This window comes from Maylandia zebra, linkage group LG7, assembly GCF_041146795.1.
Source record: "Maylandia zebra isolate NMK-2024a linkage group LG7, Mzebra_GT3a, whole genome shotgun sequence".
Classification (NCBI taxonomy): domain Eukaryota; kingdom Metazoa; phylum Chordata; class Actinopteri; order Cichliformes; family Cichlidae; genus Maylandia; species Maylandia zebra.
Window position 1 is genome coordinate 45,296,788 of NC_135173.1, and position 22,381 is coordinate 45,319,168.

The 22,381-nt window shown below is 39.6% G+C and overlaps 1 protein-coding gene across 2 annotated transcripts; it reads right to left on the reverse strand.

The window, feature by feature from the left end:
* Positions 1 to 1,123: 1,123 nt before the first annotated feature.
* LOC101477308 (AP2-associated protein kinase 1) lies at positions 1,124 to 22,239 on the reverse strand. Of its 2 annotated transcripts, none has more exons than XM_004538157.3 (20): positions 21,204 to 22,239; positions 19,836 to 19,954; positions 18,518 to 18,626; positions 18,125 to 18,267; positions 16,902 to 17,023; positions 16,514 to 16,595; positions 15,122 to 15,254; positions 14,916 to 15,019; positions 14,528 to 14,610; positions 14,214 to 14,374; positions 13,602 to 13,723; positions 13,149 to 13,487; positions 12,733 to 12,878; positions 12,461 to 12,636; positions 12,289 to 12,378; positions 10,341 to 10,436; positions 9,300 to 9,407; positions 8,723 to 8,893; positions 7,479 to 7,586; positions 1,124 to 2,937 (listed from the first exon to the last, which is right to left on the reverse strand). In XM_004538157.3, exons 1-20 carry the CDS (start codon positions 21,364 to 21,366, stop codon positions 2,258 to 2,260), a joined length of 3,255 nt encoding a protein of 1,084 aa, XP_004538214.3. In that variant the 5' UTR covers positions 21,367 to 22,239; the 3' UTR covers positions 1,124 to 2,257. The 2 variants fall into 2 exon arrangements, with proteins under 2 accessions (XP_004538214.3, XP_012772135.2); XM_012916681.3 differs by lacking the exon at positions 1,124 to 2,937 and adding an exon at positions 3,984 to 7,158.
* Between the last annotated feature and the right edge of the window lie 142 nt (positions 22,240 to 22,381).

The following is a 22,381-nucleotide window of genomic DNA, read 5'->3' on the forward strand; positions in this document are numbered from 1 at the left end:
CTGAAATACTCAGACCAGCCTGTCTGGAACCAACAACCATGCCACGTTCAAAGTCACTTACATCACTCTGCTCTGCTCACTTTGAACATCAGCAGATCATCTTAATCATGTCTACGTGCCTAAATGCGTTGGGCTGCTGCCACGTGATTGGCTGACTTTTGTGCTAACAAGCCGTTTATTCAGTGTGCCTAATAAAATGGCAAGTTCATGTATATCGTTGCGATAGGTTAAACCATATTACAACACATTTTCAGCGATATGCTTTTCGGGTGAGATGTGGCTCTCTATAACAAAAGACAGGGGAAAATGCATTATGTAACAATCCAGAGCAGCCGGTCAGCTGATTTTCATTAAACTCAGATCTCCTAAAATAAATCCTAACTTTGTAACTTTTCCATGTGTTTTTGTTCAGTTTTTTTCACCAGTAGGAAATGCTTTCGCAGACACGCGCAGGCGGACTTGCAGTCCTGTGAGCGGTGAGCTCATGGAGGCGTGTCAAAGAAAACTTCCAGAAGCAGAGGCAGCAGTGGGATTAAAGGCAGCAAACTGCCGAAGTGAAAGCAAAATATAACCATTATGACCTGGAGATGTGGAAGGTGTTTATGTATCCTAATGCTGGCAAAGAATTCACATGAAAGCAAGAAAAAGATTCATTCAGTTTGCAGCTATACAGGAGAGAGTGTTTGTCTTCTTTTATTAACCTACGCCATCAATGCGAGAAGGAGCAGCAGTGTTTGTGCAGCTCTTTCTCCCCCATACCTTTAAAAACAGTCAAAATAAATGGAGTACTATGCTTTTGCTGAGGTTTGCTAGTGCTACTGTTTACCTTGGCTGCACAAACAATGGCAGTGAGTGTCTTCAGGCAGCTTAATCACCCCCAGTCATGCAGATTTATGAGCCACGGTGCAGCTTACACACAGCCTTGAGCTAATTTATAATAAATCTCTCGTGCTTATCTATTTCCCTTCAGCTATATAAATCTTTAGAGGTTAATCTTCAAAATCTGGACGATCCAAACAGAGTCAGACAAAAAACTTAATAGTTTCAGCTTATGTCTCTTACAACACATTCAGAACAGAAATGTGACCATTGTTTGTCAAAGCAGTGAATAAAAAGATCTCCATTGTGTTCATAATTCATTTATTTTCACTGGTGATATTTCCTAAAGTCCAGTATTAATAATCAGATAGTATAGATTCAAAAAAATACTACGCATGAACAAAATACTTTTCCAGTAAAGGCAGTATGGTTTATAAAAAAGTCCACATCTTTGCCAAAGTGTGAAGCAAAACTGGAAACAAATTCTTGTAAACCATAAAAAAAAAACTCACTGAAGTAGCAGTTTATTGGAAATGAACTTGGTTTTTCTAAGAGTTTCTACAAACACATAAAACGCCAATGATTTAAACTAACAGATATGATATATAACTTCTTTAAAGATCATTATAAGGAGCTTGTAAAATTGGCTGTGCTATAATGACAGCAGTTAGTGGGAACTAACTGGGAACAACAGGGGTAGCTTGTGAGTAATCAATTCATTCTTTGGGAACTTTATTCTGAATAACGTACAGCTGCAGGTTTAGTAAATCTACAATGCTTTAACTCGGTTCATTTGAAAGCAGCAAATATGAAGAAACATTTAGTTTTGTAGAATTTCTTTGGTTTATAGCAAAAGATTTGGTGTCAGTGGGAACACTAAGTCAGTTTGTCGACCAGCTTTGAGTCATTTTGGAAAACAAAGGCACAATCTGTATTCTAAATGTGAACTAAGGAGGAAACCGCAACAACATTATAAACACAACTACTCACAATTACAGCACCTACTGTATTAGATCGAAGTTGTTTGTGTTTTCTATAATGCTAGAATGCTCATGATTTTCTTTCCTTTCAAAATGTGACACATGGAGGGATTTCCTTAAAAAACTTAAATTAACTTTTGTCAGTGACAGATCCATGAACGATGACCATTTTAGCCAAAGCTCAAACTATTTGTAAAGTGCTGATGTGATGCACTGCGGTTCTCAGACTGAAGACGGATCTCATGGCTGAGGTAGAACATCAAGTTTTAACATGAACTGGTTTAAGGATTACTTCAGTTATTTTAAATAGCCAACAATAATCTCAAAAGTAAAATTACACCAGAGATTTAAGTAATACTGCCACTGAACTATATGTTGGCTTCTTCATTACTTGCAAAAAAAAAAAAAAAAAAAGCTCCTAATTGTTTTTTTTGTTTTTTTTAAAGATGATTATATAATCAGGGTTTCTCCTGAGAACATCTTGGTTGAAATGGTGCAGCGGTAAACGGGTCATCGAGAGCTCTACCCCCTATGGTCCAGGAATGTAACGGCCCCACAGCTACTGAGCCTACGGCGGCTTGCTGACCGATCCTGGAGACGACCCGGTGCACGGCCACCGGCTGCTGAAGCAAAGGCGTCTCTGGAGCCGCTCGTCTACTCTGAAAAACGTGAGAAAATGGCGTTCTAGCTGAATGATGCGGTTTGCTGGCTTGGATTTGCTGTGCACCAGACTTAAATACACAAGTGTTGATAGGAACTTCTTTGGTGGTTTCCTGCCTCTTTCCAAACGGGGCCTGGAGGAAAACATCAGACACCTCAACAGGTTTATGAGACGCCACCTTAGTTTCTTTTGCTGGAGTCTTAAAAGGGGCCAGCTGGAAGACATCAGAGGTAAACTGGCTGTCTGGAGGCTGGAATTGGGATTCTTGGTCTAATAGTGTGAAATGAAGACTGGTGCGAGGAGTTTGTCTGGTATGGTGTTGACTGTACCATTCATCTGTCAGCAACATGTGTTTATCATAGACACATGATGCAGTCCTCTGCTGGACTCTCAGCTTTTGTTTTTCCTCTGCGAGCTGCACAGAAGCTGCTGTCCAGGCGGCTCGCAGCTCATTGCTGTTCGGCTCCCTCTGCAGGTCTGTATGAGGAAGAGACACGAGAAAGGTCACCTAGGGAGAATGATGCACGAGAGCTTTTCAACACAGTGACATTTCTTTTCTTATTATTTTTATATTGAAAAGAAATTTATGCTTAATTTAAAAAGAATCAAGTAAACTGCTCCTTGTGACAAAAATCATAGTATTGTCAAAATGGTGCAACATACACTGAGAAAAAAAAAAAAAAAAAAAATCAAGGAAACGGTTGATCATTAGTTTAACACAAACTTTAGTTAAACTTCAAGGATATCTTTTCACCTGCTTTGGTGCAAATCACAGTGGCCAGGCATTCATAAAATGAATTCTAATTCAAAGTTTTTTTTTATTAAATGAATGTACACTGAGTTATCTGATGCATGTTAAAAGTCAAAAACTTGTTAGGAAAATGTGCTGGGGCACAAAAATGTTCAGCTATGCCAGCGTGATCTGTCAGACCTGTATCACGAATAACTGGAATTATGTAATACAGTGTATGAAGGAGTAACTGTTGCTGTTTAATTGCTCCTTTAAAATTCATTATTGATTAAAGATGGATGATTACATTAATAATTATGTAATTGAAAACCTCCATGATGATGTTAGACTAAAAAAAAAAAAAAAAAAAAGTTTCCTTTAAAAGCATGCATATAAAAATATTAACTGAAAAAACAAATAATGGAGCTATTAAACTGCCTCAATACCAACACAGAAAACGTGGCGTAAGAAAAAAAAAATTCAAAAAAATAGACAAATTAAATTAAATTAGAATTAAATCGAGCATGAAGCTGCTGTTTCGTCTTACCTGAGTAGAGGTAAGGTGTTTCCCAGGGAGATTCTTATTAATGCTTTAAACCTATCCTCCTACATAATAACATCACATTTAATAGATTATTTACATACAAAATCCTATTCGAAGCCTTTACTTCAGGTAGATATCATTATAGCAAACAAAAAAAAGTTGAGCAAAAATAGAAATATCAGGATAAATAAACAATGTAGTCTTTATAAACCACTTACACAATTAGCATAGAATCAATACTCGACAAGCTGACATTCACATTTGTACTTTATTTGCCATCCCTTTATAATTCTTTAGTTATCTCACAAAAATAGAAGGAGCACACAATATCACAGCTCTGACGCGGGATTGGGCCCTAATGACAGGAGGCGTCTCAAAACACTCAGTAATATCAGGTAATGGGCAGTGGCCACTTTTGGCAAAAACAAGAGAGGAGAAAACAAACAAATGACCAAAAAAAGAAGAACAAAATAAAAGAGGGGCTTCTGTTTCACATCAAGGAATCGTCTCGATTGGCTTTTTTTTTGTGTCTTCCCACTGATTTCAACGGCACACTGGCAGCTACAGGGAGAAAGCTCGGGAGTTGCATAGGTTCAAACAGTGACTGCAAAAGACTGAGCTGTTCAGTGGAAGGATCGTAAAGAGGATGCTCAAAAACACAAGCTGACCTGCAGTCATTACGCCTGCTTTAAAAACAGCTTCCTCCACCTCTTTTTTCCTGCAGATTTATGAGGACCAAAAATTTGATGTACTCAAAACACTTCCAATTTTGGGGGCAGAGACAGATAAACTGAAATAACACAGGAGCCGATATAGTGTACGTAATTAAACCTGCTAGCATGAAACTTCTGGTCTTCTTATTAGATCTTGCACAAACATATCAGGACATTTAGAGTGTCCTTTACAAAATAACTTTTTAACGAGTAAAAGGTACACGGAAGCAAGTATCTTCATCGGATCCTACGGACACATCAATATTGCTGACTACAGAGCTGATCCTTTCTAACTCATGACAGCGATGCTGTCTGATAATTGAACCACAGCTACAGCAGGAGTGCAGTATGTTCACTGAAAGACTGGCAGACTAGACCTCTCCACACTTCACAGAGCCCCTCACATGTTTCACATCTGTAATTCAATAACTGCAATACGGAGAGCAGACCTCGAGAGGACAACGAGACAGGGAGCAGTAAGCCAATACTGTACATTTCCAGCTCTCGGAGAGAGCAATGTAGCTCTGACTACCTGAGAGAATTTAGAATGGGAGGAGGGTCGGGGCCTGTGCTTTCAGAGGAGACGTGACCGTCGTCATATTTGCAGCAAACATCAACACAAACAGGCTACTGGAAAAAACACAGCCAACAATTTGGACTCCACGCACACACACACGTCATAACACTGTATACCAACACACATGAACGTAACATTCAACAACACTGCCATGCTTTTTGATATGAATCCTGTGACCACTAAAACCGGCTAAGCAACAAAAACAAAAAGAAAAAAAGAAAAGAAAAAGAAACGACTTTAAAAGCACAATTTCAAATGAAGCGCATCAACTCCCGCTCTGAAGAAGACTGTTCTGAATAAAAATATAATCCTTCATCAGTTCATGTAAACAAACAGAACACAGGCTCACTTTCATTTCACGAAGATAGAATAAGACATAGGATTCAGTCTGGCCTTTCAGACTGAACAGACTAGGGTTATCATCTATACATTTTCAATGTACTGACAATTATTGAGTAGATAGAACCAAGAAAGAAAGAAAAAAACTTCCTTAACACATAATTCCACAAAGAGGAATGAGATATTTATATATATTCTTCAATATTATTGAATGATTATGGTGTTAAGAATCATAGATATATTTTGTATTATAGACTAATATTTATTTCTTACATTCATTCTCTAACACGCTATAATATTAACATGTATTAACAGGGAGAGAGAGATTTCACAAGTAAAGCAATATGTTTTCCACAAGTAAAGCTTTATGACAATGACTTCATATAATATACGGTCTGGATAGGAGCCTGCAGGGAGTTGCAGATATCTATTTACACAAATTAGGAGTAAACAAACATAAGGAATGCAGAAGGAATTGCACAATGTGGAATGAATATGCTAATGTGAAAATAATTTGTGAAATGATGCGTTAGTGCCAAGAAATGATATGAATAGTCATGTATGCTCTGCCTATATATAACTGCTACTTTATATCCTATTACTGCTGATTTTTCAAATTATTGTCATGCATTACTATCGATATGGCACGCTGCTATTAACACAGATAAATGACCCCGTTTCATCATTTTTAATTCCAACCCTATCTATTGCCTGCCTTGAGGACGAAAGTAAAAAAAAAAAAGAAATACGAAGAAGCTCAAAATAAGAGCATAAAAGAAAGCGTGCTGGCTCTCACTGCGTGGTTGGACATACTGTATTTTGCTAGTAGTTCAGTTTTGTGGTGACGTTGTCATTTTGCTTTCAGAAATCCAGCAGTTTGCTTCTTTTATTATTATTATTATTATTATTATTATTTTATGGCACTTCACTGAGGTTATGGCTGTCTGGTTTCCAGATTGTAACACCGTTTAATGTTTCTCAGCCTAATCTATAGCAGCTTTAAATTTTTAAGCTATTCCTTCCTACAGCTCTGACAGAGGTAACGTTTCTGCAACTGTGCAAATCAGGCTACATGACTAAGTTTCAAAGAAGTTTGGCTTTTACAGGAATAAACCTCATTTGAATAAATGGTCACTCAATTTTTTTTCTGCATGTTTTTTTTCATTAAAATGTGCAAATAAATCTGGGGAGGAGAATTTAAAAAGGCAAACGACGACAAATTCACTTGCGCACGATTATAACTACAACCACTTAGAACTATGCTTATTATACATTACAACAATGATCTTCTATAGTTTGCTATAAGGAATAATGCAGTGTTTTTCAGACAAACTGGACAGCTGTATTATATCCTGATTGACAGAAATGGTGTAATGGTTCATCTTTAGAAAGTATGATGATGATACGTTTGCGTATTGGCCACTCTTCCAGAATGCACAATACATGATGCAAGGAGATAAAACATGACGGTGAAGGTGAGAGATGAGAAGTCAAGATAGGCCAGATGATTGGATCGATATGGTGGAAAGGACAGGAATGGAAAAAAGCACTGAAAGGTGATTTCTACTGCAGCAACTACAATGCTGATGACAGCCAAGGGGTGCAGGAAGCTAGCTATGACAACAGTGTTGATCGCTGTTATGCTATGCCAGTCTATAATCCAGTGTTACAGCTTCTATGGGGGGGGAGAGTGCCTACAAGTCGATGAGCTGGTCCACCAGCAGCAGGGAGCGGGCCAAGCTGGGAAGGCTGGATTCAGAGCCGCCACTGTTACTGCGCGAGTGGCCTCCTGAAACTGGCCGAGAGACAAAAAAGGAGGGGAGGGAGGCAAAGGGGTCGAGACGGATACAAGCAAACAGAGGTGAGGAGGGGCGCAGGAGCGGGAGTCACATAAAGCAATCAAAGCAAGGGGGAGAGAGGTCAAGAAAGAGAAAAGAGAAAGAGAGGGCTGAATTTACCCATTTCCTTCTACAGGTTTTCAAACATTACTTTGACTGAGCATGTAGAATAATACAGCTAGCTGGTCTGCGTCTCAGTAAATATCACTGCGATTCATTTTTTTCTGGAACCATCTTTCCCATCCAGTGCTTCCTAGAGGAGAGTGTAAAGACATACCTTGGGAATTCTTTCGGCCTGTGACGGGAATAGGGTCAAACTCATCCTCTGTACCAGCCTCTGCGCTGGGTTGCTGGGACTCAAAGTCTGAGATCAGGAGAGACGAGTCTGCACAAAATAAAAGCCAAATAATCCCAAAAAAGAAAACCTTTGAAGTGAAACTAGAGGTAGCTCTAAGGAAAACAATTTTATAAGGGCTTTATAATGTAGCTGCTTCTTCCACATATAATTTAAGACATTAGTGATAATACGAGCCATTATTGTTCCTCATTACAATAAAAATGTTCTAAAAAAGACAAAAAAACCCAGCCATTACTCCAAAAACGTATCTGCTGCACAAAGCCTGTTTGATAAGATGCTATGAGGAGAGGCCTGTAGTTATTGTTTTCATGCAGCTGGTGCACAGTCAGGCTGTGATTTGAAGCTGGCACTGTCAACGACAGTCAAAGGCTTTTGTTCACCAGCCGAGAAGCGAAAAACTAAACCACAGCTGTACAGCTCTCACTTTGTGACATAGAGAACACTTCCACAGATTAATTACTTTGCCTTCATTTTTAACTTTTAAAGATTAAGTGAAACACAAGACACACAAACAGGAAAAAAAACTAAACAAAACAAAAAACACATGAGGCCAGTCGAGAACATTTTGAATGAAAATGGTTTTGTTAAGCCGTGCTTCTGATGCCACTCAGTGGTGAAAATGTCTTTTTTCTGAATGGTGAATCAGAAAACCAACTCCACTTGGTGAGGATTTCTTTGATCATTTGGTTTCAATGCCTCCCCTTTTTCCACACAGAGGCACAGCAGAAGGCTACATGGAGCCAGACAACAGCCTGCTGCAACATCCACATTAGCTTTTCTGCTAAAGTGTCATTCTTAATTAGCCAACAAAAATAAGACCAAACATGCACCTTTGTGGTAATTCCAAAGCTTGCAGGATAATTAACTGAAGAGGCTGCAGCACTGAACTACAACTGCACATCTCACTTTCACTGGTTAGGTGCTGATATTGTCTTCAGTCTTCAAAACTGTAGCTGACAACAGATGTCGGTTTCTGCTCCCCAGCTAGTGTTCGACAGCAGAGCTCAGTCTGCTGCATGACTGAGATGGTAAAGAACATCGTTGGTGCTATGTCTCTAAGGAAAACACCGCTACCCACAATACAGGAAAGTTTCTGTCAAAGATCACGGTAGGCAGGTCATAGGTAATGCTGCTTGCAGTTCAGCCCTGGCAGAGTTCCTTACCTGCTTTAGGCTGTGTGGAGTCTCCAGACAACAGGCTGAAATCATCCAAAGCAGAGGCAGCAGAAGTGGGAGCAGAAGACACAGAGGAAGTTGCACTGCTTGCTGCCAGGGGGGCAGATGGACCAGAGATCAGAGAGCAGCCCAGGAGAGAGTCGTCTGCCGTGAGAGGATCTGAGACAAGTCAGGACAGGTGGACAAAGGAAGAGGTCTTCTTATGGTTGAATTTTCACTGACAACAAGTAAACAGATGAATGCACAGCCTGTCAGTGAGGTTTCTTCTACTACTTTCAAACATTAAAAGAGCCAAGTGTGAAGTTATACACAAAGGTAAATATAAATAAACTTCTCTCTTCTTATTTATAGGGTTTTTTAAATAATGGAAAGGAAAACTATAAATAGCGTTACACTATAATATCTGAAACGCCTTAATTGCTTTTTTTTTTTTTAAACCTTTCCATGTATTTGATGCATTTTTAAACACAGAAACTTGAACACACACACACACACACACACACACACACACACACACACACACACACACACACACACACACACACACACACACACACACACACACCTTTTGCAGACTCTTCCACATTCCCACCAAAAGGATCGGATAATGACAGGAGGTCAGGAAGCATGAGTGAAGATGTGTCTGGAGATTTGAGTCCTTCAATCAGTTTCTCTAAAACCCAGTGGAAAGATAAGAGGGAGACAAATGAGACATATTTAAGCACAACTGTGTCAAAAATGTAAAGATGTTAAGTCACAGGCATTCACACAAAGCTCAAAACATTGCCCGGAGTTCAATGTTGTCTAAACTGAAGAATTTACTGATAAAAGAAGCTTGCACACCTTCACCAAGTAGCCTGCTCGAACTTAAAACTTTCAAGGATTCCATTCAGTTCCAGTTTGTAATTTCTGTCTGGGGGTATAGCTCTGTTCTGCAACCTTCTTACCCTGTCCTTACATTCAAAAGCAGTAGGTTGGGCTAACAACAGTCGGAGTCCAGTACAGGGCTAAGCAGGCAGGCTAGAAATCGCTGCCCTAAGTAAATAACTGTAATTTGGCATCTTAATCAAAAAATAATAATGGACTATTTTTTTCTCTTTTTGCGTAAAACAATAAATTTGTAAATTCATACTAACATCAATAAATACATTTAGGCATATATTAGTGAGCTTGTATATATACTGGTGTAACTATTACAGAAACATAAAAGATGATTTGGTAATTACCAATACTGCTAATTTAGGGCAGCTGGGGCATAAACCTTTCCTGTGGTGGTGGTCTAATAATTTTGTTAAACAATATATTTGGATAATATAATGCTAAAGTGTTTTGTTGTGCAAAAATTAAAAACCATTTCCTGTTACTGGGTTCAGGAGAAGGGCATAGATGGACACACAACCTGAGAACATCATGCCTAGCAAGAACTATTGCTGGAACGTACGCTACCAGGTAAGCCTGATGCTGATCTGATTTTCTTTAATATTGCAAAAGGCATCGGCATGTGTGGCGAAGAATGGGCTCGCTACTTAAAACAAATCAGGAAATTTAGAAATAACAGTTCACACATATGCAAGCAGTATACTAATCCACAAAGACAGGCATTTACCTGGTGCATCTGACAGCTCAAGGGTATGGAAAGGATCAGGGACAGCCAGCAGCGAGGCTCCTGATTCCACATCAAGAATGGATGTTGGTCTTTCAACTAGAAAGCAGAGGAGGTGTAGAGAGGTGTCATAAAGGAAAGATTTATAATCCATGACATAAGGTTGGAAAATTACACTAAAAATACAAAAGGAAAACAGCCTGATTATGCTCCAGTGCAAATTTGATTCAAAAGCAGATCCAACAACCATGCTTTAAAACTGAGGCTAATGAACTTACCTAACCTCACTAAGTGCAATACCTGTTTATTCGTTTCACAATTAAAAAACAATTGACTTGTCTCATGAAGTAAAAGTGTCCTTTAGATGATCAGCGGTGCTTTAGAAAACTATTTCATAATAAAATAAATATTTGTTTCAGGTCAGGTCTGAACATCTCATCGATGAATGAGTCGTCTTTACATCGTTTTGATTCTGTTATTTTGTTGTTTATCCCATAATGAAGGACATGTGGAAATCATGACAGTTGTTGGTGATATTAATTCACAGCTATTTCTCTTTCATAAATACCACCTGACTAATCAGTTATCTAATCTGTGATGTTTATTTTCAAACATAGTTTGCAACAGACTTTCAGACAAAATACAACAACACTTATACATTTTCCACATCATCAGCTGAACGCTTTCCCGTAGCGAAGTGACAGTTACACAGTTCGTGTAACTGTAACGGCCAAGGTATTTATATACAACATATTCTATCAGCTGGAAATCTATATAAAAGAAAAAAAAGAATATCACCAGGGACGATTTAGTGAAGACGTTGAAATAAAATGAGCACAGCTGATTTTAAAACCAAAACTCTGCACTGGAGCTGGTCAGGTTTGCAGGATAGTTAACTACAGTGATTGAGCCAAGTTAAAAGAGAGCCAGCATAGCTTAGTTAACAGTTTAACACACACTACAGTGCAGCCCTGTTGTTTTCCAAAGCTCATTAAAGCTATCAGATTATAGGATTAGGCGCATTAAGAGGTTTACTTTTAAAGTTTCTCCTCCAGATTTTATAGTGCAGAGCTTCATGTGGAACAAAAGGAGGGAAAAAAACATAGTATAGATAACAGTAAATATCATCTACAGCGGTCTTAATAAACTCATGCTAGTGTTAGATGATATGATGACAATCATAAGATTAATTATCAAGATTCATTTATTCACACTAGCTCTTCTCCTCAGTGTCTCTTTTGTCCTGTCTCCCTCCCCTCACCCCTTACTGAGTGGCAGTAGATGGCTGCCTCTCCCTGAGGCTGGCTCTGCTGGAGGTTTCTTCCTGTTAAAAGGAAGTTTTTCCTTCCCACTGTCTCTAAGTTAAGGCTTATATGGGGTTTTCTCTGTATTATTGTAGAGTCTCTTGTTCCTAAACTTCCTGATACTGTTATATTTATTAAGGATAGCATTAAAGTACAATGAGATCATTTTAGTTTGACAAGATCACCTTCATATTTTGTATCTACTTGTTTCATTAGTTTATTACATGCTTATATTTTTTGCATTTTTATAATCACAGTTTCGATTATAATAGTAAATGTAATCAATCAAGGATCACTTAGACCAGCGGTCCCCAACCCCCGGGGTCACGGACCAGTACCGGCTGCGAGAGTTGAGGCTCGGGTATGAAATTCATGGTTTTCAGGCGTTAATTTTTTTTTATTGTTTTTATCGTTAACTTGGTTTCCCTGGGTCTTTTCCCGTGTGTTATGAATAAATCTTTTTTTTTGGTACCGGCATTGGTTTTATTTTGTTGTATCTATCCGCGACACCTTAAAGACCAGTCCATGAAAATACTGTCGGACATAAACCAGTCAGTGGCGCAAAAAAGGTTGGGGACCGTTGACTTAGACCACACAGAAGAAAAACTATGTGAATTATCCTATCCTATGTGTAAAAACTCACATACCAGTTTCCTGTGGGGTGGTATCAACAGCTGAGGCCTGAAGGCCTGGTATCAACTCTTCTGAAGCAGTTGTTTCAGTATCTGGGGTTAGGTCTGATAAAAGGAGAGTCTCTGTCATTCACTGTTTATCCTATTTTAAAAATACTGCACATGAACATTAGCATGCAGATGTTACCATTAGCCTTTTTGGCATCACTTGTAAACTCCTCAGCAGTGAGATTGGAGAAGTTGTCATCATCAAAGGGGTTCCACGCTGGCTGTGTAGGGGTGTTTGTGGTGGCACCAGAAGCAGGAACATTTTTACTTTGGTCCTGTACTGCATCACTAAGATTTGGCTGAGACGGAAGTGATCTGAAAGTAAACATCAACAACAGCAGCAAAACCTCATAAATAAACCAAATAGGAGAAGCTGTAGTTGAATATTATTGAAGAAAATGTGACACTTACTGATTGAGAGCTGCTTCTTCATTAGCTCCCTGTGGCTGCTGTGAGGAGTCGCTCTCTGGAACTGCAGAAACAGCAGGAGCTGTGGCGTCACTCGGTGTGCGTTGGTGGTTTAGTTCTTCAGTTGTCTTTGGAGTAGCAGGTGGGGTCTGATCAAAAGAGGCAAAGGAAGCCAAAATATCAAAAATCAACAACTATTTAATTTAGAAAGACAGCTAATTGTGTTCACAAGAGGAAGAATATAAAAAAACAACACATTTGTTCACATTTTGAACTGACTCTGGTTGATGAGACAGAGAAACACTTTAGATCAGGACATGCCACACGTAGATTAAGGGGAAAAGGATGACGTTGACAGCTCTGCAGTGCTGGTATTTAGGCATTGTTTGAAGCTAGATGTTTGCCAGCAAGCCACTTACTGTCTCAGCTGGTTTTTGGCTGCTCTCAGTAGCGCCAGGCTGAGCCTGGGTAGCTGACGGTTGAGTTATCTGCTGCTGAGATACTGCAGGCTTGCTGGGGGAAGGCTGCGCCTCTGGCTGTTGAGCCAGGCTGGCCTGCTTACGACGAGCTGGGCGCTGAGGCGGGGCTGGGCTGGATGGGGTCTGTGCTCCTTGTTGGGAGGCTGAGCTCACAACAGAGGCGGGTGTAGTCTGTTGCTGTACTGTTGGCTGTGCTTGTGGTTGGATGTCAGCTTTGGTCACCGGTGATGCCACTGCTGCTGGTGCTGCTGTCTCTGCAGCTGGAGCTGGCTGCACAGCCTAACATGCAAAGATTTTAACATTTGAAAGGAACTGTCACTCAAAAACAGTAGATCTGCAAATAAAAGCAACTTATAATCTGTTTTGTTAAAGAAGACACAATGGTCAGTGAACCTGCTTCTGTAGAGCTGCAGTCTGATTTGAATTATTTTGTGACTGAATGAGAGGCAGAGCTGAAGCCTGAGCCTTCTGTGACTGAAGAGCTGCAGCTGGCTGAGAGAGATCTAAACTGACTCCTGCAGACAAAAACACAAAAGAGCGCATTACTCTACAGTCAGTGGAGACAATTTGATCTGAATACTTGCACAGATGCTCAAAAGACCTAATGTGAAGCAACACAAACAAGTTTATTTGAATTTAAAAACAACAACAACAAAAAAACGATATAACGCTCATCAAAATGCATTAAAGTGAATTAAACAGTCTATTAAACGCAAACACATCAAAGTGATTCATCACACAAAAAAGAACCTACAGTACCTGAAGCATTGTTATAAGTGAAAGCAGAGAAATTCATTTCATAATCACTTTGGGGTTTTGGTTAGATAACTTTAATTTGCATGAGTCTTCACCTGTTTATTTGAGCTGTTCTTGTTGAGAATTGAGGTATTCAACGTGCACACAAAGGATTAGAGACATCCCTGTATTTATTCTCATCCTTATTCAAAAGACTGGTTTTCTTTTCCTGTGACAGACAGGAAAATAAGGACAGAGTGCTGTACGTACCCACAGGCTGTGCTGCACCAACAGGGAGATTAGCCCGCTTGCGAGGGGTCAGAGCAGCAGGCTGGATGGGTAAGATGCCAGCAGCAGGCTGGGTGTGGACTGCTTTGGGCCTCTGGCGAGGGGTGATGGAGGTTTCAGTGGTGGGAATTGGATCTGTCAGTCTGGCAACAAAGGGAGGATGTTGGCCTTCTTGTTAATCATGGCAAACAGTGTTAACATAATTATTTAATGAGTATCAGAATACAGATGATACCTAATTACTTCTACGTTACTACAGCTTTAATGGTAACACAGTGAAAGCAGGTCATGCTTGCCTGGGCTTAGCCTGGCTCTTCTTTGCTGCCGCAGCCTCGCTAGCTTTGACTGGCTCAGGAAGTTTGGAAGGAATCGGAGAATTCTTGTTTATGAAAAAAAAGGAAAGGCTTTACAATGAAGTCTGCACAGATTTTACAAAGAGATCTGCAATGAGAAAATCAATGTTTCACACACAAAAAAGTTTTTTTTAACTAAAATATCATCAGGACTAACAAGTATTTTACACTCTATGAAAATAAAGAATCCAAGCTTATCTTCCTCCCACAGCGTGACAACTGGCCTGTATCCATATGTAGGTCAGGCAGAGAACCCATAGCAGAGTCTCGATGAGACAAAGTCAAGCAAATCCAAATATTTTGACTACTTCTGGTGCCAAGAGGCACTGACCTTCACATTTTGAACAGGGCACGTCCGCTGAGCTAGTTTGAAAGCAAAATAGGACACCTGGTAGATATCTGGTCTCTTGTCTGGATCTGGCTCCAGCGTGTACCCTGAAACATACCGTGTACATAAAAATGAAAGTCTCAACAAGGTAGACACCAGTCTGTTAGTAGATATGAAATTTATGCTTCTGAAATGTAAGCGGTACTAACGAATGAGGCAGTGAAGATCATAAGAGTAACGGGAATTATCTGGAATAGTGAAACTGCCATCACAGATGGCCACCTGGCTTTCACCAAAGGGCAAAGTGAAGAAGCACAGCTTGTACAGCAAACAGCCCAGTGCCTGGAGAAGACAACCACATGCATGCCCGAGAAGAGAGGAGGATAATTCATCAAATATGGTGATAAGAAAGTATTTCCCATCCAAACACCAGTTGAGATAGCACTATAAATTTGTGTATTAACATCATAGCTATTTCACAAACCTAGAGATTTTATATTTTTGTTTTTAAGACGTGTTTAATCTTTGGCTATAATGTCAAACTTGCAGTACTGTGCAAAGGTCTTGAGCACCCCTTTATTTCTTTAAAATTTTGCTAGGAAAATGAGAAATATGTGCGATGCTTTATTGAAACTGCAAACATACACAGAAATATAGTATATAAGGAAAAAACACAAGCCTCAAACCAAAGGTGGTCATATTTGGTATGACCAGCTTTACACTTGAACACAGTCTGAAGTCAAGTTCTTTAAGTAATCTTCAGGAACAGTTCTCCAGGCTTCTTGAAGGACATTCAAAGCTCTTCTTTGGATGCTGGCTGCCTTTTTTTTGTTCTCTGTCAGATAGATCTCACATTGCTTCAATTATGTTGAGGTCTGTGATCTGGGGAGGCCAATCCATGACTGATAGTGTTGCATTGTGTTTTTAACCAGATATGCTTTTACTACGTTGGCAGTGAGGTTGGAATCACTGTCATGCTGAGAAACTTAAGCAGTTGAAATTGGACTAAACTCAGATGGTATTGAAAATATGATGGTATTTTTCTGCATTTTACAATTCCATCAATTTTGACAAGATCTCCATCACCACTGGCAGAAATTCAACCCCAAACACATTCTCCACTGTGCTTTACGGATGGCTGTAGACATTCACTGTTGTACCTCTCTCTTGACCTCTTCCATACTTTTTGTAAATAATTTCAACTAAAACTTTTTTCCCTATTTCTTAAGAACACGTCTTTCAGATACTGTTCCTCTTCTCTAGTTAGTTTTTTTAGACCTGCAGGAATCATAAACTACTCTTTTATGCCTGTGAAACTGCGTTATTTTCGGTAGTTTTGCAAACAAACGTGTTTTCTGTGACAGGCTGCTAGTAAAAAAACGATTAAATGATTCACACACAAAGAAAAAAGTCTGGCTCCTTGGAAGCAAAATAGAAATAAATGAGAGGTTGGCTCAAGACTTTTGCACAATATTGTAGTTTAAGCCAAACATTACATTTAAGTTGAGATTTATACCAGGTACCAGTATATGCTGCATGTATTAACTCATCACGACTACCATGCATCATGAATATCACAGCAGTCTGCAATCTTCACTCACCCAGATGTCTGCCTTCGTGGTGATGATCTTATTGTTGTAGAGGTTCACCATTTCTGGAGCACGATATGATAAGGTGGTATACCTGCAATAAGGGACAGCTACAGATTTTTAGTGAGGTATTGAAAAAAGATAACTTGCTTAGCACAATGTGTTTATAAATGCAAACAAATGAGTTTTGCTTTCAGATATCACAAATTAAACCTAAAAACAGAACCTTTCAATTCCACACAACGGTGAAATATTGAGAAAGTTCAAAAACATAATAAAATAAAGAAAAAAACAAAACAATGAAGCTGCTTAGGAATTTAAAAATGCAGTCAGTTTCTGTGCCACATTACCTAGAAAATGTGCAAATGAATGAAAGTTGAGGATGAAAAGAGGCACAAACTTTTTGATCTCTTCCTCCACAGCAGCCACTCCTTCAGTCTGAGGGCTCTGGAACTTGTCAGTGGCGCTACCAAAGTCGCACAGCACATAATGACCCTTATCGTGCAGGAGGATGTTCTCCACCTGCAGACATACAAGACGTAACTCACACAGTGACGTGCAGGGCTGCTTGCCTTGAGGACAATACAGGGTTTTTATCGTGAAAGGAATAATTTTGGCAGTAAGCGATGAGCCACACTGCCAAGTCAAATAACGGCCTTTGTTTCTTGCAAGATCTGAGATTGAAATAATAATAAAGGTGCACTGCATCTATAATCTACACCTTCACATTATGACTTTCAGATTGTAGCCACATTCAAAACTTGCACGTTCCTCTCGATATGCTCTAAAGACTCTGTCACACATTATTTTTGAGGTTTTATCACTAAAAAACAACAACAACAACAACAACAACAAAAAATAAATCAAAAGCAAATCTGTAATACACTGAAGTCCATATAATTCTATATAATTACTGAGTGACAGTAACCAGAGACTAATGAGACAGCTGCTGACTGAGTGGAAGTTATTTGAAGTATTTTTAAAACTACCCTTTTTCTTCTCTTTATCAATCAACTCACAGCATAGTGCTTAAAAACGGAGTAAAATATTAATAGCTCTATATATTTGTGCATGTTCTCTTGTGTACCAATGATTGAATCAATCAATATTTGTATTAAAACAAACAGCCACTTTGAAATCTTTTATACTTTGTTCTAGGCCATTTTCTCACATTAATGCCAAATTCTTTTGAGTCAGGGAACATTTTCCACATTTTCCTCTGACATGTCGCACACTCCACAAAATAATCTGCCTGCACTAGTGTGGTTTATATAAGGACGGTGCCAGGATGGGAGTATCTTGACAGTAGGTGTTGGCCAACTGTTCTTTCTTAAAGCAGAGGGTACATAGCAGTGAATTACTGGCTGTTCACATATGACTTCAAAAAGCTGGGACAGAGCCTAAACTGACTTTGCTTCTGTGCACCCAACCCTGAGCTTTAAAGGTTCAAAAACTTAAAGGTTAAAAAAACTGCATAAAACTTTATGCAAAAGCCAATAGCAGTTATCCTGACTCCAGTTGAGACTGGAAGTTGTTAATTTGTGGAAAAAAAATATCAAACAAACCAGAGAAAAAGATAACTGCTGCAGTTTTAGAGTGAGTGTCAGTGGCAAAATGTGTCACCTTAAGGTCTCTGTGGATGATAGGTGTCTTGCGTTGGTGCAAACGAGAAACAGCGTCACAGGTGTCACAGAAGATCTGCAGCACCTCAGCTTCAGTGAAACCAGTCTGCAGCCTCTGATTCATCAAATTGACCACCTGACCTCCTGCAAAATACCATCCAATTAGGCAGCACATTGAAAAACAGAGGAAATTAACTAAAGAAGTATTTGATTTTACCTTAACTTCTGCATGTTCTATCACAATTTTTTTCAGACTTATCGTGTAATCGTGTTTTGATTCATTTAATAGCACAACTGCACTTTAACAAATCCATCCTGAAATTGAAAGGCCAACAGAAATTTAAATTCTTTCAATAATCAAGGCATGAGATTTCACTTCGCTTTCAGCACTCACCCTTGCAGTAATCCATTAGTATAAGCACCTCCCATACGTCCCTCGATCCCATAGCTGTGATACTGGAGTCCAGATAACCAACAATATTCTTGTGACCAACTAGATCTTTCTGCAAGAACACAAACACAAAATGTTTCCATTTCTTTCTATAAAAGAAAGTAACCCATTCATTCGATAAGGTCAGCGTTTTGAGATGTAGTATGAGACGTTCATCTGCAGGGGCAGTGTCAATGGAGAGCTGAAATCTAAACTCTATTATGTAATAAAAAAAAATGTCAAGTAGTACAGCCCAGGTGAAGCACCATCTGCTTGTGTATGAGTGTGTTTGTGTGTCTCAATGAGAGTGTGCGAGACACAAAGCGAGAAAGACTGAGATGTGACGAAATCCCTGAATGCTGGGGAAGCCCCATCTTCACAGCGAATACTGGAGTCAGTTAATTGATTAATTGATTGATCGATCATACTTTAATCATCCCGAAGGAAATTGGATTAAGGCTGCCAGCCGTGCCAGCGCCGTCTTACCCTTCCGACCATACATGCATTACACAAACATCACATGGGGAAGACAGGTCAGTTGGCTTCAGAAGCAAAATAAAGCCAACGATGAAAATAATTCTATGAAGTGTTTGTTTAATTATACAATCTGCCATGTTTTAATAATTTGAACACCTGTTGCCATATATTTCTTCCTTGGTTCTTTCTGGAGTGCTGCCTTGAACGGAAAACTATACAGACTCTAACATCAAAGACAAATACAGGATAGCCATCAAAAATGCTGTCAAACTTTCCAAGACCCATAATAGACTATTCATATTTTGTGGTAGGCTACCATGGCATTAATATCTGTTTATATACTAAATATATATATTCCCTAGAAATCTTTACTTTAGAGTAATGTAAACATCTTTATGTATAACATATTTATAGCAGATATATGCAGATCAATGTTATTTCATGTGATCAGAGATGTGTCAAACACCCATCCTTTTTTTAATATACCTTACCAATAATAAATGCTTAGAAAATAACAATTCATTAAGGAATAAACAGCCCATTAATCTGGTTATTTATATCAAACCATGAAAGGCAAATGAAAAACAGCACACTAAGTACTAGGATGGCAAATGTGGTAGAACAATCCAAACAAGCCTGCTGCAGGGTGTGCATTGCTCTTACTTATTCTGGACAGAATGAGGCATCTGTGGATTTCTTCTGAAGGACTTTTTTGTGCTTGCCTTACGTGATTTTACCCAGCATGCCAAACCACGACAGCTTAAAGGGAAAGTCTGTGGAGAAATGTTTAGTCTCAGTCACTCACCATTATTTGAATCTCACGCTTGCAGACCTGGAGATCGTGTTCGTTGTTGACGTACATCCTCTTCAGAGCACAACGAACCCCTTGGTTTGTCTTCACGAGGAACACAATTGCAAAGCCACCTGCATGATGCAGAGAAACGACACATTTAAAATGTGCATTCAAAATAAAATCAAAACATCAATCTTATGAACCTTATCAGGATACCATGATTTTGAACATTTAGCAGACGTGCTCATTTTTAAGCCTCAATTCTTCAGCAACTGTCGAGCTTTCTATCCATGTATATTCTCACATCAAAAAGCACAATCAGCACCAAATGGCACCGCCTTATAGCATAATATCTATTAGTCATGTCATTGCTGCGGGGTTTACGTAGAGGCCTACATTGAGGCCTAACCATCTGGTATAGCTCAGACCACAAATTTGCTGTGCAGAGTTTAGCTGTGGAGTCATCAATTTCAGGCAGACATCACAGCTTACATTGCATCCTTCGCTCATCATGTGTAATGGCAGTATGGTACTATACATCTGCAAGAGCATCAGTCTAGTTTGAGGGTTTAGAGCCACGTCTGGAGCGTCTATGTGACTACAGTAAAAGCTGACATCGCGATGAGCTGTCCTGCACTGTTTTCTTGTATTATATGCAGACTGGGCACTCGCCGTGTAGCTGGCAGCCTAACAGAACTGATTAAAAGCATAGATACTGTGCAGTCTTTGGTTCAGAGAGCTCCTGGTAGAATAAAGGGGTGTCTAAGTTAGACAAGAGACTTTAAGAATAGATTAATGCAAGCATTACAACAGAATATACACAGCTAATGTTCACACAAGCCTATTCACTTGCTACTGGACATTAGAAATGCACACTCAGACTAAATGTATTGGTTTAACATAACTGTTAAAACTACTTTTTAGTGGTCAGGTTTCAGGCTTCTTATACAGCACCCATTATATTATCCTGATGTTCCACGTTTTCCTGCCAATGGCTGTTCTTACAAAAACCTTGAATACAGAATCTCTTTGACAGTAAACCTTTCATTTCAAAGAAATCACACATATGCCTGACATCAGGTACATCTCCACCTGCTTGAATCACTCATCTGATTCACAAGAGCTAAAAGAAAATTGTATGCATGTGTGTTAGTCAGAGTACAGTTTGGATGAAGTAGCTTGCCTATGTTTAGCATTTATGTACCTGAAATACATAGATTCACAGCTCCATTATCCCTGTGGGAATGATACAAGGTTGCATCTCTGTTATGCGACCCATGCACTGGGCATGCAGGACACATATCATATATCAGGAGACAAGAGAACGGGCAAAAACAAACAAACAAATGGCATCATCTGGTCTTTGCAACTCTTTCTTACCTTCAGCAATTATCTCTTCAACAGTGACTTGGTGTCGCCCGACAGTAAAGGCTCGTCCAATGAAATTGCCGCCTGCGTGGCTGGACCCCGAGCTGCTCCCTCCTCCTCCAGAACCAGGCCCGGAGCTGACTAACTCCCGACGGGAATCAAAGAACTTCCTCATAGTGTCAAAATGACAGGGGTATTTGCGGCTTCAGATGAGCTGTAGGTCCTTGTATGCACAATTATTGCAGTGATATAGATAATAAAGCAGCTCAGACTGTAACCCTAACGAGTCTATGTGGAGCCTGTAGTGATGCCTTTATGATATATAATATTGTGAGAACTCAGGTTTCTGGTGGCAAATTTCCCATTTGCTTGCCAGATCAAGACAGTTGGTGATAGCTAGAGCCGTTGCGACTAACTGTTATGTAAGTGAATTACACCACCCAGGAGGCTAAAGCATCTCCGGAGAAAGTATTTCTTTAGCTATCAATCCAGCTGTTCACGGTCGGCTGCTGCTGACGGCGATAACATTCGGTCCATCTCCATCTCGTCCAGCCATTTTTAGGCTAGCTCAATGCTAGCTACTTACGCGCTATGACATTTCGTGTACGTTAAGGTTATCCAGGTTATCCTCTGAAGATAATGTCTTCGGGTGCGATGTAACCGACGTGTAACTTGTCTGACAGCGTTGCCAGCAAAAATATTTCCATCCTCAGCCAAGTGGAGCGACCGTTTGTTGCCACATAGCTAGCTGACCGTGTCGCTATTTAATTGCTTCCATTTACAATAAATAAATAAAAAAAACTATGATTTTAGTTGGCTAACGCATTAGCGCGATGAAGCCTCTCATCAACACAAACAAGCGTCGAATCGACAGTAGACTGAAGACTCCGCCTGTCGCAGTTATAGCTGCGAATATGTAATCACAGACTCTGACATCTACCAAAACAGTAGACAGAGGTTTCAGCCCAGCGGTATAATCTCTGCAACCACAGCAATCTTTGGCTTCCACCGTTATCGCAACATCCTAGCTGTTGCTGTTGACGAGCGGACGGAATTATGGGTATTGTAGTTCAGAGCGCAGCTGCAGCCTCCCCCTAGCTTATGTGATCATGTGACGCGATTACGTCACGTCGCTCGCACGCGTGCATCCAAATGATAAAATAAAATTCAATTATATAAAGACATATTCT

Bases quoted from the DNA above. Each gene is read 5' to 3' on its own strand.
- LOC101477308 (XM_004538157.3), bottom strand. From the start codon at position 21,366: ATGAGGAAGTTCTTTGATTCCCGTCGGGAGTTAGTCAGCTCCGGGCCT. The intron at 15,020-15,121 runs GTTAGTACCGCT...GGTATGTTTCAG, and splicing joins TGATCTTCACTGCCTCATTC to GGTACACGCTGGAGCCAGAT. The intron at 7,587-8,722 runs GTAAGGAACTCT...TATTTTGTGCAG, and splicing joins CTCCACACAGCCTAAAGCAG to ACTCGTCTCTCCTGATCTCA.